Source organism: Centropristis striata, chromosome 16 (assembly GCF_030273125.1).
Source record: "Centropristis striata isolate RG_2023a ecotype Rhode Island chromosome 16, C.striata_1.0, whole genome shotgun sequence".
In the NCBI taxonomy this organism is placed as follows: Eukaryota; Metazoa; Chordata; class Actinopteri; order Perciformes; family Serranidae; genus Centropristis; species Centropristis striata.
This window is the reverse complement of record NC_081532.1, coordinates 33,464,488-33,485,213: the sequence shown is the minus strand read 5'-3', so window position 1 is coordinate 33,485,213 and position 20,726 is coordinate 33,464,488. Positions and strand designations below refer to the sequence as shown.

The 20,726-nt window shown below is 38.2% G+C and overlaps 1 protein-coding gene across 2 annotated transcripts in view; it reads right to left on the bottom strand.

Annotated features, from left to right (window-relative positions):
- Nucleotides 1–1,313: 1,313 nt before the first annotated feature.
- Nucleotides 1,314–20,726, bottom strand: part of esr2b (estrogen receptor 2b) — a 41,675-nt gene continuing 22,262 nt past the window's right edge. For both annotated transcript variants that reach the window (XM_059352753.1, XM_059352754.1), the window contains exons 4-10: nt 20,168–20,284; nt 17,909–18,268; nt 14,977–15,115; nt 9,293–9,426; nt 4,604–4,787; nt 3,129–3,428; nt 1,314–1,698 (exon numbers count right to left, since the gene is read on the bottom strand). In XM_059352753.1, coding sequence (XP_059208736.1) covers nt 1,584–1,698; nt 3,129–3,428; nt 4,604–4,787; nt 9,293–9,426; nt 14,977–15,115; nt 17,909–18,268; nt 20,168–20,284 — 1,349 coding nt within the window. In that variant the 3' untranslated portion in view covers nt 1,314–1,583. The remainder of the gene's footprint in view (nt 1,699–3,128; nt 3,429–4,603; nt 4,788–9,292; nt 9,427–14,976; nt 15,116–17,908; nt 18,269–20,167; nt 20,285–20,726) is intronic.

Below are 20,726 nucleotides of genomic sequence, written 5' to 3'. Positions count from 1 at the left end.
ATATATATACACTACCGGTCAAAAGTTTTAGAACACCCCAATTTTTCCAGTTTTTTATTGAAATTCAAGCAGTTCAAGTCAAATGAACAGCTTGAAAGGGTACAAAGGTAAGTGGTGAACTGCCAGAGGTAAATAAAAAAAGGTAAGCTTAACCAAAACTGAAAGATAATGTACATTTCAGAATTATACAAGTAGGCCTTTTTCAGGGAACAAGAAGTGGATTAACAACTTAACTCTATGGAGTCTTGGGCTATTTTGTCCATTTTTGAATTCTTTTCATGTGTCTTTTTTTAGTCATTTTGTGTCTTTTGGTGTCTTTTTTTGTCATTTTGTGTCTTTTTTTGTTCATTTTGTGTCTTTTTTTAGTCCTTTAGTCCAACATAAAATGTGATTTTGAATCTTTTTTTTACTTTCAAAACACTATCATGCTCAATCAAGAATTTTAAATGTTGCAAATGTGCATTAATTTCAGAGTAGACTGAGACATTAAACTGCATCATTTTCAATTAAATTCTGGAAAAGTTGGTGTGTTCTAAAACTTTTGACCAGTAGTGTGTGTATGTATATATATCCCTACTTAACAAACTATTTATTTAAAGATATTACTTTGCAATGTCCACTACCTACACGAAGGTACAGTTTGACTAAATGACCACAGCTGTGGTTTTAGTTTAAATTGTTCACTGTGGGAATAAGCTCAACAGGAGTTAAGTTATGTATTGTATCTTTTTAATGTGTTTGGCACTCGGAGAAGTTAGCAGGTCAGATTTTATCCAATTAGTAAGTAATGTTTATGAATGCAGGAATGCAGTTCATGCACAGTTAGCCAGTAGATATAATCACAAAATAACCTTTTAAGAGTTCAGGAATCAAATTTCACAATTTCACAGAGTTTAGCTGGTGCCAGGTGTTTACTAAGAACAGATGGATGCCACACGTCATCTTGTATACATGCAGCCTTAGTTTAACCAGACGAACAGAGAAGAAAGCTTGCATTAACAGTCATTTTTTTAAAAAGGCCACAAACTGTTGCGTCTTGATTGTGTAGTTTACAAAGAGGCTCAAAATCCTGAACAGGCACAGATTAAAACACCAAAGTACACAGTAGTAGTGAAGGAGAAAAACACCAGTGTGATAGAAAACACAACCTTTTTTTTTTTCTTGAAGCTACTTGACTAACAACCTTTATGGAAATGGATGTGAACCGTGCTGACATGCACCTCTGAGTCGCTGCAGACTGTAGATGGCTTGTTCTGGATGTTACATCGAGGTGAAAAAAGATACAAATATTTATATATATATGTATATATATATAAAAAAAACAACTTAGTAGCAGAGATTCAGCAGTGTTCTCATGTACTGTAGTGCACATTCACAAGAAATATTTACGCACACAAAATATACAATTGATCAAAAAACTTTCTTTTTTTTTCTTCAAAAACTATAAAACATCTCAACAGGAAAAAAACTTTACCTCACAAAAGCATTTTTTTTTTTAAATCCTTTTTTTTTGTTTCCTTTTCTCGATCTTTGAGGGATGGAAAGCCATTAAAGGTTCAGTCTCAGAGTGTCTTTCAGTCCCGTCAGCCCTCTAAAGCCGTTTCCATGACGACTCGATCAGCGATCATGTAGTCTGACGGTTCCACCGACAGACCTGCAGCTCCGGGGTCCAGAGACCACTGCTCTGGGTGGATGTACCTGAGGACAGAGGGACGGCAGGTATTACCACAGGTGAAAGTACACTGTAAAAAAAAAAACATGTTTAATTTACGGTAAAATACCGGCAGCTGTAGTTGCCAGAACTTCACTGTAAAAAATACAGTGAGCTTACGTAAATGTAAATATCAGCAAAAACTGTAATTTATACTGTAAAATCCCATTACTTTTAGGATAATTGTCATCATGGTGTTTCTCCATTAATTTTACATGATTTAAAACATTTTTTTACAGCAAAACTGTGTGTTTTCTACAGTTTATGACAGTAGAATTTAAAGTTTTATACTATTCTTTGTTTTATAATAATTAAAAGTATCTACTACGGTGATGCACAATGTTTAATTTATGACCTATTTCTGATGCAATTTGACAGTGTTTTACTGTAATTTCTACAAACATTTTTTACAGTGTACTGTGGTAGAAATTTTTCTTTTATTCTTTCCTCCTGTCCTTACGTCTTTCCCTTTTTCTGCCTCCTAATTTATCACTTCATACTTGTCCCTGAACTTTATACCTACCTCTGTCCCTTTTTTCCATTTGTCCTACTTATTTTCCTCCAATTCCTTTCAAAATTCCCTTCATCTTTCCTTTTGCCCTCTCATCCCTCTTTTCTTTTCTTTCTGCTATTCCTTCCTTCCTTCCTTCCTTCCCTATCTGCTCTTCCTTCCTTCCTTTACTATCTGCTCTTCCTTCCTTCCTTCCTTTACTATCTGCTCTTCCTTCCTTCCTCCCTTCCTTCCTTTACTCTTTACTATCTGCTCTTCCTTCCTTCCTCCCTTCCTTCCTTTACTCTTTACTATCTGCTCTTCCTTCCTTCCTTTACTATCTGCTCTACCTTTCTTCCTGTACTAAGTGCTCTTCCTTCCTTCCTTCCTTCCTTCATTTTTTCCTTCCTTTTCTATCTGCTCTTCCTTTCTTCCTTCCTTCCCTATCTGCTCTTCCTTCCTTCCTCCCTTCCTTCCTTTACTCTTTACTATCTGCTCTTCCTTCCTTCCTTTACTATCTGCTCTTCCTTTCTTCCTGTACTAAGTGCTCTTCCTTCCTTCCTTCCTTCATTTTTTCCTTCCTTTTCTATCTGCTCTTCCTTTCTTCCTTCCTTTACTATCTGCTCTTCCTTTCTTCCTCCCTTCCTTCCTTTACTCTTTACTATCTGCTCTTCCTTCCTTCCTTCCTTTACTATCTGCTCTTCCTTTCTTCCTGTTCTAAGTGCTCTTCCTTCCTTCCTCCCTTCCTTCCAGCCTTCCTTCCTTCCTTTACTATGTGCTCTTCCTTCCTCCCTTCCTTCCTTTACTCTTTACTATCTGCTCTTCCTTCCTTCCTTCCTTCCTTCCTCCCTTCCTTCCTTTATTATCTGCTCTTCCTTTCTTAAAGGATCAGAACTAAAGGATCTGAGTTTTTCCTCCATCACTTACTCATCGCTGTTCATGTGAGACACCGGCAAACTCTGAAACGGAGGTGAGGCCTGGAGGGGCGGAGCCAGCAGGTGATCAGCTGATCCATGTGGCGGCATGGCGGTCTGGTCTGAACACGTCTGCGGGTGAGAAGGAGGCTGCTGGTACTGCGGCGCGTCACAGTAAGTGTCGGAGCTCGGCGAGGACGACGGTTGGCTGCTGCTGCTGGACGTGTTGGCGTCCAGCATCTCCAGGAGCAGATCGTACACCAGCACCACGTTTTTCCTCTTCATGGTGGACAGATGGTCCATGCCTTTGTTACTGCGGGAGAAGAGACATTTTTATTTTAAAATTTGAATTAATGTGTCTTTTATCTATGCGGCTGCATGTAGCTATGCCAAATTTTCAAAATAGGCCAATTATTGTTTAACCCCCTGAACCCCAAAGAGCTGTTTCAGGGCTTTTTTTTTCCTCTTTTTACAATTTACTCACTGTGCCCCTGTATCTCACTGCAATATATAACATTTATATAAATCTATAAGTCCTGCAGCTCTATGGAATCAGCACAATCATGGCTAGAAGTGAGAACAACTCAGACATGTCTTTTTGCAGAATAAAATGACAGAAGTCATAAAAATAGAAAAAACAAGTTGAATTTCTCTAATAAATTATTCTTTTTAAATTGGAATAAAATTGCATTTATATAAACACTATCCCAAATGCCCACAAAATTCAGTGTTTTCCCCTCATATTGTAAATATTGAAGTGTTGTCGTGTTTCCAGCCTCTCCTGTCCTCTCCTCTCTGCTCTGTGTAAACAGCCTCTCCTGTCCTCTCCTCTCTGCTCTGTGTAAACAGCCTCTCCTGTCCTCTCCCCTCTGCTCTGTGTAAACAGCCTCTCCTGTCCTCTCCTCTCTGCTCTGTGTAAACAGATTTTCAGTGAATATTTGTCACGTGACCGTTGCTCTCAGCAGAATCAATCATGTCTCTTTTTAACAGGATCCGGTTAGTGCAAGCGCTTTATTTTAAATGACAGATTTTTCAGAGATTCTGACACAGATATCAACATTTTAAGCCTTGTTTTGGTTACATTTTCTAACTGAAACGTTTATAATCTATGATCCGTTCAAGGACTGTTAGAATGTTATGCCTGTTTTTACAGTTTCCTTCTAAAATAAACGATGTATTTTGGGTGATTTTTTAAAGAAAACATCTGTTTACAGATAGTGGAATTCAGAAGGTGAAAAATCCTTCTAACATCTTTGCTTGAAAGTCCCACCCTTGACTCAAGAGCTATAAAATCAAGTGTTCTCTTGAGTCTAACAGTGTAGTTTCTCTTTGTGCTTCTTGTTGATCATGAATGTCGGAATGCATTTGTGAAAATGTCCTAATACAAAAAGTTGGCAACTGTTTGGATCTCTGAGTTTGTGTGTTTTTTCGATTCACTCGTCTGGATCGTGCTGCGGTTTCCCTGTTTCCTGCCGTGTCTGGCTGTACCTGACGTGGCGGATGTGGGAGAGCAGCATGGTGAGGTGTCCAAGGCGAAGAGTCTGCTCCTGGGTGGACAGGCCCAGTTTGGAAATGGCCCAGACCAGAGCATCAATCACAGAGTCCAGCAGGCGCAGCATCTTGTTCCTGCTCTCCAGCTCCTCGGCCGTCTGAGGGGAGCTGGTACACAGATCTGCAGCACACAGCAGCCAATCAGTTCATCAGGTGGACACGTATATCATTTTTACTTTATGAGGTCATAAAAACCTGCAGTATTGGCATCATTGTAATTGTAAATCAGCAGTTAAGTAGTCCACTAAAGTTGCTGTAGATGCTCTTCAAGATAAAAAAAAAAAAAGTAGAATAGAACACAAAAGATAGATCTATTCTTTGAAACTTCAAAGTGAAAATGCTGAAAAATGGTCATGAAACACTTTTGGAGGAAATGAGTCACGCTAAAAAATGTGGGGGTAGGGGTCGCACAACTTTCATCAAAACTAAAACCGAAGTCATATCCAATCTATTTATGTTTTAAGATGCTGCCGTGTTGTTGTTTGTTTTGTTTTTTGTTGGTTTGTTTGTTGTTGTTTTTGTTCTGTTTTAACTTGTATTCTTTTTTTTTCTTGTATACCAAAAAAGCATATAAAACTATGATTGCTTTGTGTGAAACATGTATTCTAACCAATGTGAACTTGGCAATAAAAAGAATATAAAAAAAATAAAAAAACCTAAAACCTAAATCAAGGCCTGGCCTGATAGTGGAGCATGAGGTAAGGTCAGGAAATCAATCAGCAACGATCCTCTGGGGATCAAACTAAAATGTTGTGGCAATACAACCACGAGTCGTGTTTCCATCACGAAATTTCTCTGCACATTTTGAAGATTCTCATAAGAAAAGCTTGATGGAAACACCAAAATTCAATTAAACTTCCGAAAATGTGCATACATTTTTTTTTACGCTCTGTTGAGGTGGTTTTGGTGTTTTTCAAAAAAATCGTTAATGCACTAAACGGGAGATGGTAACAATATTTTTTGAATAAGTTCCAAACATTTAACATGACTGATGAGCTGTTTCTGCTGTGCTGGAAAACCAAAAAGAAAAAGAAGAGGGGGCCATTTCCATAGTTCAAAACTTTTCTTCAAATTCGCTTAAACTTTAATGGAAAACTCTTGAGAGTTTGCATCATAAACTCAACACAGATACCCACCTGATGCTCTAGTAACTCAAATATTGGAATTATGAGCCTCATAGTTCATCAAAAATGAAATACAGCTTATTCAACCTTTTGTCTTCATGTATCAGCATCAAAACAGAAGGTTTCAAAGTAGTAAAACCTGCTTCTTGCTTGATTTGATCGGCTGCCAGGGCTGAAATTCCACGCCTTTCAGAGTTGTTGAGAATATTTTAACTTTTATGTGCACAGCAAAGTCTCACTCCCATCGCATTTCAGATGATATTTACATTCACATACAGAGAGTATTCTTTATTATCTCTTCCAAGGAGGTTCTGTTTTTGATTCTGTTTCTTAGTCTGTGTGTTTGTCTGCAATATTACAGAAAAACCTCTGGCCCACAATTCTTGAAACTTGGCGGAAGGCAGCATGTCCCAAGAAAACATAAATATAAATATAAGAGCGGATCTGAATCTCACACATATAATTTTCAACACTAACTAACATTAACATTGCAAGATAGCTTTTGTTGTTGTGAAGGCCTTTAAGTATTTATTATAATTGGGTTGTTTTCATTTCTCTTCAAAACAATGCAATTCGCTACGTGTGTGACTTTGAATAAAGCAGTTAACAGTATTTTCTGATGGTAAATTGTAGAGTGTTATAGGCAAAACCTGTTCACCTGTTTGCTATCTTCTTTTACTAGATTATTCAAAGTACACACAGTATTTAAAGCTGTGGACATGTGTGAGAAAATAAAAAGCTAAATGTTATCCATGTTTTAATCCAAGTTTTTACGTAACCAAATGGCTATTACAGCTGAGTTTCTTTAATCAAACAGACACTGCCTCTAGTAAACATCTGGCTCATCGGAGACCCAAACTGACATGTTGATGGACATTCCAGATGTAAAGGACAGCAGAGTGGAGACGCCATAGATCAATTTGTCCACCCACCGAGACAGACAGGGCAGCCTCAACCTTCCATCTGTCCAAATACATAAATCTTTAAATTCCTCCCCAGTTCTCTCTTTGACTTTTCAGACTCGATTGCACTTCTTTCACAATTTGTTCTTTTTGTTTCAGCCCAGCTGCAGTGGAGCAACATGAGCAGAGGGAACAGAGTCTGGCAGAGGACACTGTGTGCGTCTGCTAGGGAGGAACTTTGTTAAACTCTGCGAGGACATGCAGAAAGGTCGCTCACCTCAATGAGATCTGTACAGTGGCTGGCGCTACGCGGTGGGGAGACTGGGTGAGGACACTGTGACCGCTGGGAACACTTTAAAAGGTTAAAAAACAAAAAAACGCACAGCTATAAAGTCCATCTTCACCGGTCACCGTTTTTTTTTAAAACAACTTCTGTGGGAGGTAATGAAACCACATCTAAAGACGAGTGCAGTGTAACCCTGCAGCACAACACTTACATGTTGTAAAACGGCTTTTATTGTGAAGTTCTAAATGCATGAGTTCAACTACACTTCAACTCAATAAAATACTAGAACACTTGATGGAACGTGAGAGCAGACCTTTCTGCTCAATTAGTTCTTTCAGAGATCTGCCTCTGAAGAATGAGTCAGAGCCACTGCTCAGCATAGAGAGGAGAGAGGGATCTGGCTATGGAAGACCAAGTAGCACAATGAGGCAAACACAGTACGGGGTTAGTGCTGAACTCCATACTTTTAAGGGTACAGACTAAATAACGTAAGTACTACTGATTATCGATTCACCTTAAACCAATCAGTACCTATTTTTGGTACATGAGAGCATCTGCTTGAGACAGTAATTGTTTTATTTTTTAAAGCACGTTAGCTGAATGATTGGAAACAAAAACTATGCTAAAAGTTCTCTACAACATCTCTGTCCTGTCTTTCTCTACACATGCATGTCTGTGCACAGAGTAGATGTGCACACTGTAAAAAATGTTTGTAGAAATTACAGTAAAACACTGTCAAATTGCATCAGGAATGGGGCGTAAAATAAAAAATTGTGTGTCACCGTAGTAGACAATTTTTACTTTTACTGTCATGAACTGTGGGAAACGCACAGTTTTGCTGTAAAAATATAACATTTTCATGTAAAGTTAATGGAGATTTGCCATGATGTGTGAATGAATGACACAATTACCTTAAAAATTACGAGAATATTCAGTCTAAATTAGTTTTTGCTGATATTTAAATTTACAGTAGAAAACCCCCTCACTGTATTTTTTACGGGGAAGTTCTGGCAACCACAGCTGCCGGTAATTTACCGTAAATTTAACAGATTATTTTTTTACAGTGCATGTAAAGAGGCGGTGAAAGAGAGTGTGCAAGAATACGTCACTCCTGCAGCATATTTAAGTCTCAATGTCAAGCTTAAAGTCTGGACTGCAAACAGTCAATGCTCGCTGCAACGTAATGTAACATAATATAACGGTGAGCTGAAAGTGGTCGCATGTACACCTCTGCTGAGACTCTATGCCCTGGTGATGGACTGACAGGCAGGTTGAAAATACAATTTTGTTATTAGAGAGAGAGTAAAGTACCGAAAAAAGGTACTGTTGGATAACGAATTCCAGACACAGACAGAGGTACCAGTATTGGGTCAAATAAAAACAAAACTCAAGAGAGAGATGGTGGGGAAAACAGTGTGTAGATCCAGCATACTTTCTCAGGTAACACTGAATTAATGGTGGAGACACACAGGATCTATTGATGTATATGAAGTCGAAAGATTGCATTCATTTTCTACGGAGAGCCGATTTGCTGTGCATTGCATTATTGATACAACATGGGGACCACTCACTGTATGCTAACTTGCATGAAACAAACCCAACTTGATGTAAATGTGTATTGCACTGATTCAGATTTAATGATTTGCTACTGAATCAGGATGACAAAAAGATGAACAACTTTTTTCTTTACATGCCACAGTTTGTACCAAATCTTGACAATTTGATACAATTTCTTTCGTTCTTTGTCTTAGAGCTCAGTTATGAGAGAAAATGTTGTGCATTTTTTATAAATGGCTACATTGTGCAAATATCTGCACTGAAATCACGCTACTTCTGTCGGTTATGGCCGAACTTTGCATCCAATTTAAAAGAAATGAGTTACTTAGTTTGTTCTAAATATCCTGCTGCAGCAGCTCATAGGTTAACACACAGACCAACAGGTCCAAAATATAGTGTAAATTTTGGATACATATAAATTATTTTGTAGGTTTTTCAGAAAGAATCATTTTGCGAACCAAAGTTTTTTGCTTGAACTATTTTAACCTAAAAAAAATGATATTCAGTGTGTTCACACGTGTTATGTCATGCAGGTCAGATATGTGACAGGTGTCATTGACCCACTTAGTTTCAGATTACAGTCAGTCAGTCACCAAGCTGAGGGACAAACTTATCTAAGTTATGCAAGAACCAAATACACACTCGGATGTCCTGATTGGACAAGAATCGAACACAACTTTTTGCTTCCTGCAAACTAACTCATCTGTCACAGAGAAAATAAAGAGACTGCGGTTAGTGTGCGTCATCAAAAACTCACTGGAGTTGAGGAGGATCATGGCCTTCAGACAGACATACTCCTCCCTCTGAAGCTTCAGCTCACGGAACCGAGAGGTGGCTGCCAGTAGCATGTCGAAAATCTCCATGATGCCCTCAACACACTGTCCCTCCTCCCTACAGGGACAGAGAGAGAGACGGAGAGGGTGAAAATTAGGAAAAAAACAAGTAGAACAGAACAGAAAAGTGGCAAACAGAGAGAGAAAGAAAAGCACGAAAAGATGCAAAGCAAGAATGTGCACCATAGCTTTGGCCATTATACACCTTATAAAGCCAATAAAGGTCATTTTAACTTGAGAAAAACTTCCTCCCTTATTCTATGGACACTACCTATTTTTTTCTTGCTTCATGTCTCAAGCTGGTTATCGTACAGGACATGAGGTTTATTTCCAAAGCAAATTTTTCAAATTTCTACCATCTGCAGTCGCTATACTAAATAGTGGCCGGTAACACTGTACCCAACGTCATTCTTTTTATTGATGTTGTGTTTTTACTGAAGTGTTGTTGTTTTATCTCACTTCATGTAATTGTTGTGTGTTTTGCATGAATTTTTATAGCCGTGTCGAAAGACAAATTTCTGCTCTGTTGAACAGACAATAAAGATATATTCTATTCTTCTATTCTATTCTATTCTAAATTCCTATCTGTATGTTGAAATGGCAATAAAGTATTAATCTTGATATCAAAACATCTTCATTAATAACAAGTGTAAATGTAAAGCATGTGTATTGGATGGCATTATCCATTTATACCAATGGTGGAAGAAGTTCTCAAGTAAAAGTATCAATTTAACAGTTTAGAAACACTCTTTCAAGAAGTTAAAGTCCTGTACTTAAGTGTCAAACTGTACTAAAAGTAGTAGTACTCATTATGCAGTAGTACACATTTACAGAATATCTATACATCCTATGAAAGGATTATTATTATTGATGCATTGATGTTTGCATGGATTTAATGTTGCAGCTGGTAATAGTGAAGCTAATTCTGCTTCACATACTGAATAGATGAATCCATGAAAATAAAAAAATAAAAAACACAATCTGCAATAAAAGTACAAATACTTCGAAACTGTACCCAAGTTGGTACACAAATAAATGTATTTTACTACTTTCTATCACTGCCAGATGAAGATCAAATGTTAATATTAGGTGTAAATGGGCTCAAATATTTACATTTATATGTTCATCTCCATAAATTTAATGATTAACTTTCAGGTTATTGTACAGTCTTTACAGTTTGCGTTAATACAGCATTAAAATCAACTTCCTTTTCTGTTTCACATATACAGTACAGTGTAATGATGCCTATATGCAAAAAACGGCATGAACTAGATACTTATCCAATGTATAAAACAAAGGACACAATACAGGTATTCTTGTATTTCTGTCAGATATTATTTATTTTCATTTTCACTCTTTCCACCACATATCGTCACTAGAATAAAAATTAGAAACGATTGCCGGCCCGACTCCTCAACTTCCCGCTTGGCAGGTGTGTTATCACACACTAGATAACACTGCAGCTTATTAGTGGGCTCACAGTGCAAACTCACTTACAAAGTGAGCCTAAATGCTTTTCTTTGCTGTTATTTTAATTATTGAGCAGTACATCAAAGATGCAGAATAAACTCTGAGGACCTGGATCTACCATATGTGTACCTGTGATGCAAATATATGCGGTGAACTGGAGGCTGGGGACGAACAATCGATTCTCAAGACTCGACTGTGATTGGCTACAGCGACATTAACTCTGGTCCTGTTATCTTCCAAAACTTTGCACCTCTGACTTGACAACAACATTTGTTTCCAACTAGGTAATTCACACTGTGGCATCTTTCTCTAAAACACTTCTGTCTTTTGAATCTTAAAATTAAAAAACAAATTGTGAGCGAGTTAAAAAACAACAACATGCAGCTAATTAGGTGAACTAGTGACAGAGAGGGAAAATCCACAGGGTAAAAAAAGAAGAGCTGATTAGAGAAAGAAAATCAGAAAAGGACTCTTTGTGTTTTTGTTGGAGCCTCTTTGTTAAGTGAGTGGATGGATTAGCATTCAGGATGTTTTCCTGAGCTGTCCAAGGCGAAAGGGCTACGGCAGGCTAACAGGGACTACTCAACAGAGAAAATAAGGCCGTGTTATGAAAACACATCAAGGTTAACCTAAGCCTATAGTGATAGTTTCCGTGGTAGTCAGGGAAGAAAGGTCAAACACTAAACTCACCCCACTAGTAGAGGAAGTAAGACTTTCTATTGTCTTCTTATATTTACTCTTGTTAGCTCACTCCACATTCTCCTCATTCGCTTGTGATTTAAAAAATATAACTCATCATTAAAGCAACTACAAGGTACTTTTAACAGGTCAATTAAACACTTAAACAGTAATTTAATACTGATGCCTCCATATGACCCACTTATGCAAGTGAGACTATCAATGAGAATATTGGCTATTTGTAGTTATTCTTAATGACTGCAACAGTGCCACTCATCACAAAGTCATGCACACATTAATGATAAACCCTTGTAAATATATAATATAAGTGTACAAAAGAGATTTTGATTTTTCATTGTATTAAAAAACACAATCATCCCGTTCTTAAAGCCATTTGATAGTTTTAACATCAGATTCTGATGAAATCAGATGAAATCAGGCAGGTTCTCCAGAAACTCTTTCCACTCAGACTCCAGCTCTGGCAGCAACTAGCCTGCCATGGACAGCAGACACCTCGGAGCTCAAGGTGGAAGTGGAGAGCTCTGTGACCTGCAGAAGCCGCCTCTCCACCTGCTTCCTGGGAGCCGACACAGACGCCACTCTGCTGGAGGCTCATGCCGTGTTGCTGGGCCGGCTGGAGGGAAGGGTAGCAAGGCAGAACCAGGACTGAGTGGGGAAGACTGTTAGACCCTGTGACATAATAAGGGGTCTTCTATTGGCAGCATGGTGCTCACTGAAACACTCCAAAAGCTCAGCCAAACTCAACTCAAAAAGTTCCTTGTAGTTGCTTAAAATATACAATAATGTGCAAAAGTTTTAGGCAGGTGTGAAAAAATGCTGTAAAATAAGAATGCTTCCAAAAATGGAAATGTTGAAGTGAGTGAACAGAAGAAAAATCTAAATCAAATCAATATTTAGTGTGACCACCCTTTGCCTTTTAGGCTACGTTTACACGAGGACGGTCTGAACAGAAGACGCAAAAGTGGCGTCGCGTCTTCACTTTTTATTCCTCGTTTAGACGAGCGTTTTCGGGAGGAAATCTGCTGCATACGGTGACGCTAAAGTGTGTGAAATTGTATTGTATGCAGCCAGGCGGCATCACTTAAAGCCATAAGAGCATCTTTGGGCATGCAGAAGTTTTCACGCCACACATTTTCATCAGCTACTCCTTCCACAAAGTTCTCCTCCATCACTAGATCTCCCAGGTCTCGTTCACAGCCGTCTGGCTCGCCTCCGACCAATTGCTGCATCCAGAATGTGATGGAGGTAATTCCAGATCCTTCTCTGTTCACTAATACTATCTGTACATATCCTGTACATTTGGTGGAAAGACTCCTGTAAGTTTATTAGAGCTGCCAGAGCAGCTTGAAGGTCCCACCATGGAAATAATCTCACGTTTGTTTATTTCCTGTACTGGAGCATGTATGTGACGTAAACACATACGTGACGTGAGCAGATCAGATCAGAGTTTTGTGTCTTGTCAGTGTAGACGACACGCTACGGCGGAGCGGATTCAACTTTTCCACTTTGGAAGGTGGTTTCAGATTTTTGCGTTTTTAAGCCCCAAAAATGCCGTCACCGTCTAAACGAAAGGCACTTCCGATAAAATATTTTGTCGTTTTTACCCGCAAGCGTCCTCGTGTAAACGGGGCCTAAACCAGCATCAATTCTTCTCGGCTTTTTTCACACCTGCCTAAGACATTTGCACAGTACTGTATCTTATATATGTATGTATAGAAGATGTGATCTCTATAGAAAATGCAACCACATGAAAAAGCAAGTCCCCTGTGTTTGTATGTGTTTGATACGGTCATGCATTCACCTGACTGCACGATGAATTTACAACAGTTACAACCAATAAGTTTGACTTCCTGTCATTACTTTGCTGCAGCGAGAACAAGTTACTTTAATGATTCATTAGCTGCGCCTACTGCTGACAAATTACAGGATTTATGGTTTATTCCGGCTCATAAGGGAATCCAAAGTGCCGGTAAAGTGGCAGCCTATTTACAGCGTGTTTACCATGAATACAAAAGGGTGAACTGCCGTGCCAGAAACAGCCGAATGTTTTCTGGCCAAAGTTGAAGGTCAGTGTGGAAGGGAACACTGAGTGATAAAAGATTTTTGGCAAGAAAAAGAGCAGGCAGTCCACGAGAATCAAAGATATATCTGCAGCAAGTGTAGCTGATATCTTTACTGTTCCAAGGTCTGAGTGAACTCCCTGTTTATTGTGTGATGTCAACTCATCAGAGTGTAAAAATGTGGGAAGATTACAGTGAAACCAGCGCCGCACATGAGACTCACACTGGGAAAGAGCAGCTGAAGTAGCGTAAAGTCTTAAATACAACCTTTAATTTATCTCACAGAAACAGCTGAGAACTGTTATTAGAGACAGAAGTTCCAACACAGTTGTGGTATAAATATTAAGATCCTTTTATTAAAGCGGAAACAGGAAACCCTCCTTATTGGTTGGCACCGATGTCCCAAAAAAGAGCCTACCAACCAAGACAGGACACGCCACATTTGTTTCCAACTTTCCTTGAAGAAACATATTCGTCCGTGTTTTTTGGACCGCAGAGGCACGAGGGAATGCTGGCGGGCAGCGTCACTGGTGTCTTGCCTGAAGTGCAGTCAGTAGAGCGAACAATGGAACAGAGCTCAGTAGCCTCTATGACATCATGGCAGAGGCCAGGATAACTTTATATATCAAAATTTTGTATTTTATTTGAGATCCAGAGCTTGATTTTCTCTCAAATTCATTTGCATTAACCAGGTTGTGACATAAACCGAAAAATCAAGCAAACTTGCTCGTACAGCGCTTTCATTTCAAATTATTTCATGGACTTTGAAACAAAGAAACACAATCTGTACAAACAGAGGAAGAAGACAAAATAGTCTTTAAAGCAGGGGTGGGCATTTCATTTTCCCAAGGAGCCACATGCGATACTGTAAATTTTCTGTTTTTGAGCTGCTACTGGTAGGAATACATGTTATGATGAGAGAGGAGCAACTCAAATATAGCAGTAAAAATAGTAAAAACTCCAGTCATTATCTCACTTTTCCATTTATTTTAAACACAACATGCATTCAAACCACAAAAACAATATAAAGCATGTATGTTATGCAGTAAACCTGCAATATGTGAAGTTTATGCAAAAAGCAATAAGTGTTTTTCACAAGGTAACAAGGTAACTCAGTGTTTTTTGTGGAACGCATTTTTGTGCGGGGGAGTACGCATACAAGCACATACATGAACCACCTTCAAAATAAAAGCACTGCGCTTGTATTGACTTCTAGTTTCTGGGTAACCTCACGCGGGCCGGACAAGAACAGCCAAAGGGCCGGATGTGGCCCTCGGGCCGCCTAATGCCCACCCCTGCTTTAAAGCTTAATGACATGTCAGCTATTTGTGAAGTAGACGGCTGACAACCTAAGTATAACAGTTGGTAAACCTGCTTACCTGTTGAGTTTAAAGTCGGGAGAGAAGATGAGTTTTCCAGGATGATCCACTGACCTCCACATCAATCCCAACATCAGGATCTCCAGCCAGCAGCATTTGAGCAGGTGGATCTGGTCGGCTAGACTGAGTTCTACAAAGCCTGGAGGCACAGCATGCAGAGAAAAAGAGCATCTTTAGAGCAAAAATCAACACACCTCCCATATCCGTTATTACGCCTGGATGCTGAAGCATTTGTAGTTGCTGGAACATATTTTACACAACATATTCAAGGCAAAATTCACCTCAGAATGAAAAAGCTGTACAGGACATGCTCTCCAAGAGACAAATGTTAAAACAAATCATTTTAAAAATGGCTTTACTTTCCACCAAAGTCGTGAAAACCAGTTTAGGGCTGCATTTAGTGAAATAATTAATGGAGAAAAAAAATGCCAATTATCTTATTTTGATTTTGACACGCTACAGACAAAAACAAGAATGCCCCTTATCTCAGAAAGCACCACTATGGTAGCTGTCTATGTATTTAGCTTGACAGCAACTTCTTCACCTGTTTGCTTCTTTCATAAAGCAGACAATGCCGAATCATTTTCACTTCTGTCTGAATATAGAAAAAGAAGAAAATCAGGGAATATATATATATATATATATATATATATATATATATATATATATATATATATACTATAAATAGAAAGGAATTACATATAAAAGGTTTATGATCAGATTTTACAGTTGGTCTCTGTATCTATTAGGAGTGCAACGGATCATAAAACTCAAAGTTCGGATAATTTTTCGGATCAGCAAAAAAAGAAAAACAGAATATACATTTACTTCAATTTATTTGGGCAAATTAAATAAACAAAGCTCACACAAAATCTCTTTAAATCAAATTATACAAAAACAAAAACATGGACAGTAAATAAAAACATAGCCAGTGTACATCATTTTAAAATACAGTATGAAAAAAAAAAAGGAGGTCTGCATTCTCCATGCAGCCATTATCTAATTTTTTTGTTTATGCAACCATCACGCGCAAGATTTGACACACTGACATAATTGAAGATGGCAGACGTGCTGACTGTATCATTGGCTTTGTTTTACCTCTATAACCCTCACAGCAGGATGCTGGCAGCAAAACTTACTTCCACAAGTTGTTGATGGTGACAAAGCCAGTGAACACAGTTGGCACAATGTTTACCCTGACCCTAACCCTGACATGGCTCTTTTATTCAGCAAGGCCACAAAGAATGACCCAGCTTTATTCGTTTACATGTAAACTGCTTGGCTGTTAAAAGTTCCACAGTGAAGTCAAAGTCAATACCAGTGGTGGAAAAAGTATTCAGATCCCTTACTTAAGTAAAAGTACTGATACAACACTGTGAAATTACTCCACTACAAGTAAAAGTCCTGCATTCAAAACTCACTGAAGTAAAAGTACAAAAGTATCAGCATCAAAATGTACTTAAAGTATCAAAAGTAAAAGTACTCATTATGCAGAATAGACCCACTCAGATTGTTTCATATATTCTAAAAATATATTGTTGGATTATTATTTTTGATGCATTTATGTACGGACCGCTTTAATTTTCCCAAGGAAGGGTTCATTTTTACTACTTAATATACTCTTGTGATGTTCAATTTAAAACATGTTAACATGTTAGCAAACATTTCATATTAATTATGTTTTTATGTTAAATCTTGAACTGAAAAGTAACTAAAACTGGCAGCTAAATATAGTGGAGTAAAAAGTACAATATTTGCCTCAAAATGTAGTGAAGTAGAAGTATAAAGTCACATAAAATGGAAATACTCAAGTAAAGTACAAATATCTCAAAATTGTACTTAAGTACAGTACTTGAGTAAATGTACTTAGTTACATTCCACCACTGGTCAATACTGACACCCATTGGTTTATAGAATACATTTTGAAGCCCTGAGTTTGGTATTCTGTTGTCGGTTTTTTGGATCCAGAAGTGACAATTGGATGAAAAGGTGAAACTGGGGCGTAACCAGTTACCACTAAGTTACCAGCTAATGCTAGCTAGCTGATTTAGCAGAGATGCAATCATAATTCACATCACCTGTGATATTAATTGGGATGCTAATTTCAGCTAGCGAAACACAGGCTTAAAACAAAATGCACTTACTGAAGAAAAACTGTTTTCTTGGTACATGGTGACATGGATACACATTGCTACACTTTTATCCTGATTGGCAGGTCGCTATGGTATTAACTTGGTAGCCACACCCTGAAGCATACCCTGCTTTAATCATCTATTTTACTTTAAATTAAACCATTATTTGTTAATAATACACTGTAATTTTTTACAGTGAAGTTCTGGCAACCACAGCTGCCGGTATTTTACCGTAAATTAAACAAAATTAAAAATTGAATAACACTGTAGTAGATGCTTTCAATTACTGTAAATTAAGGAATAGTAAAAAAAATAAAAAATAAACTTTTAAACTGTAGAAAACACACAGTTTCTTTCATGTAAAATCTAAGGAGAATTGCCATATTTTCACTGGGACACAATTACCCTAAAAATAAAGGGAAATATTTAAAATTACAGTTTTTGATAATACTTACATTTTAATTTTACAGTGGAAAACCCACTCACTGTATTTTTTACGGTGAAATTCTGGCAACCACAGCTGCCGGTATTTTACCGTAAATTTAACAGATATTTTTTACAGTGTACATTTTTTAATTGTGTCATTTAAAATAAAATAATCCACAGCACAAAAAGTTGAAATTTTGGTTCAAACGAGGCATTTAAGTACAAATATAAGGATCCAATGTTATATAATATATTTGATTTTAATTAATCAGGAGTTGTCCACATTATACAGGTCAAGGTTAGATTTGCTGGAATAGGCTCTGCTCTGCAATCAAGATTCATATCAAGACAAGATTTGACGGTTTGCATCTTACCAGGGATCTTTTTAGCCCAGCTGATCATGAGAACCAGTTCCTTGTCTGCCAGGTTGGTGAGGGACATCATCATGCTGGCCTCGGTGAAGGGCTTCTTCATATCCTCCATGAGGTAGATCTCCGGGGGCTCCGCGTCCATGATGCGGGAGATGAACTCCTCCGGGCTCATGGCCGAGCGGTGTGCGTGGTTGGACTGAGGCAGAGCGTTGGGCGGGGCCAGAGGAGCCTCCAGGTGGAGATGCCGCTGGGCCCGAGAACCCAGCCCTACCCGGACCAAAGCCCTGCCCGTTGGATCCCGAGCCTGGAGTCCACCACGGCGGTGTCGGGCTCCTCGATAGCTGCAGCGCTCACGCCTTACACCTGGAACACAAAGACAGCAAGTCAAAAAAAAGGGTTGTCACGTGACTTGTGGTCAGTTGCGGTTCTACACAGGGGCCTACAGGGGCCACTGCCCCTGTGAAGAACACAGGGGCCCCTGCTGTGGCCCCTGTGTCAAATTAATGATAAAATGATCAATTTGTAAAGATGAGAGACGGAACAATTCTGACCTATTTTTTGTTCAAACAATATCTCATTGTACACAAAAGGAACCCAGAATGTGTCTATTGTATACGAGTTTACTTGTGCAATAAAAGCTTGTATATATATAAAAAAAGATAATTCTCACTAGATTGCACTTTCAAAATAAAAAAAAGTAATTGTGCACAAAAATGAGAAATGTCATTGTCGTGCAAAAATAATTACTGTTGGTAAGTCTCATTGTTTCAATCAGTGTATTTGTATCTTCCAAATATACTTAAATTAGATTTTTAAATGAGCTCAAATAAAGGTTTTGAATGCCTAAATATAATCTTTGCCGTTTTTTAAGGTGCCCCTCTGATTAAACACTGGCCCCTGCTTGGCCCCCACAGTAAAATTGGTCTAGAACCGCCACTGCTTGTGGTGTCTCTTTTCAGTTTATATAAGATGACACAGTTCTTGTTTTCGTGCATTTCAAAGTAAAAGAAATAATTATAGCATAAAATATGGGCTACAGGCAGCTTAAAAAAAAAAAAAAAAACCCAACCCTTAAATAAGAAAAATCTGGAGGTCAACACCTAATTCTTACAAATAGTGAGTCAAAATTCCTGGAAATCCTTGCAGCCAAAATTTCTGCTTTCAAGGTCAGAGGGCCACTATCTGGAGTCAGCTAGACAAATCTACAAATCTACAAGGAACAAAGTAACATGCAGATTTTTGTATAGAGTGGTTATTTTAAAAATGTGTTAGTTTGTCTTGTTATTGCGTCCTGAGTGGCTATAAATATATACAATATGAACCCAGAACCCTCAATGAGAGAAAGAGGTTTGTTTCATTCTGAAGAGTCAGCTTTTTCAAAACCAACATGGCTCAGTTCAAAATTTTGTTTCAAAACAAAACAAAACTTTTACTTTTTCTTCTGTCCCTCAGCAGTAGTTTGGTTGCACACCATGGGTTTCTACTGGACACTTCTGTGGTGGAAATCTGTAAAACCGGTTGAATCTCAACCATTTAAAGAATAAACTGACTTTCAGTTTACCTTCCCTGCAGAAATAATAGATGATATGTCTATTAATTTGTAACCTGAGACGCCATATACTGCATCTCTTCATTGCAAAAATCTTGATAAATTATTATACACTGGTACTTAAGTGATTCTCACGCTGTGTGTTTTCAGAAGTCTCAAAGTTCATATAAGCTCACCCAGTGGTGGTTCTAGACCAGTTTTACTGTGGGGGCCAAGCAGGGGCCAGTGTTTAATCACAGGGGCACATTAAAAAAACACCAAAGATGATATTTAAGCATTCAAACCCTTTATTTTAGGTTATCTAAAAATCTAATTTAAGTATATTTGGAAGATACAAATACATTGATCGAAACAATGACGCTCATCAACAATAACTATTTTTATACAACAATGACATTTCTCATTTTTGTGCACAATTACTTTTTTTATTTTGAAAGTGCAGTAGAGTGAGAATGGTCTTTTTTTATATATACACAAGCTTTTATTGCACAATTCAATTATTATACAATGTACACATTCTGGGTTCATTTTGTGCACAATGAGATATTGTTTGAACAGAAAATATGTAAGAATTGTTCCGTCATTCATCGTTATAAATTGATCATTTTATTATTAATTTGCCACTGAGCTCACCGGTCACACTCTAAAGCTTTTCACTGTCCATGCTTGAACTTTAAGTTGACCAAACCTGAAGGATTAAAGTGAGTACCTACCGCACTTCATCATGCCCACTTCGTAGCATTTACGTAGACGGCAGGCCTGGCAGCTTTTACGGCGGTTCTTGTCGATAGTGCATTGATTTGTGGCTGGGCAGATGTAGTCATTGTGTCCTAAGAAAGGAAAGGAGAAACCCAGAGCATAATTACTTTGACGGATGAGGAGCAGGAATAGATTATAGTCAGGCGGCTTATGACCAGATTTGGGAAGAAAGGGGACACGCTGGACAAAAGCACCAACATTTTTCCACATGCTCTCTATCACCAAAGGTTTCAACTTTTGGTAGGAGCCACTTCATCAAGATTGCAGATAGGAGATGGCAGCCATATAAGCCATAAGCCATAAGTCTATGAGAATCAATATATCTTCCAAGCCACTAAGAAGGTCAATCTTGGTGTCAAAATATACATTTTCTGGGTCAAAAAATCATTTAAAGCTATTGAGAATATCACTGGATGACTCACTGTAAATAATTTGTTGATCAAGATCTGACATGGGATGAAAGCGTACCCTTGATTTTTTTGAGCAGTGTACATGGCAGCTAATCCACACTCT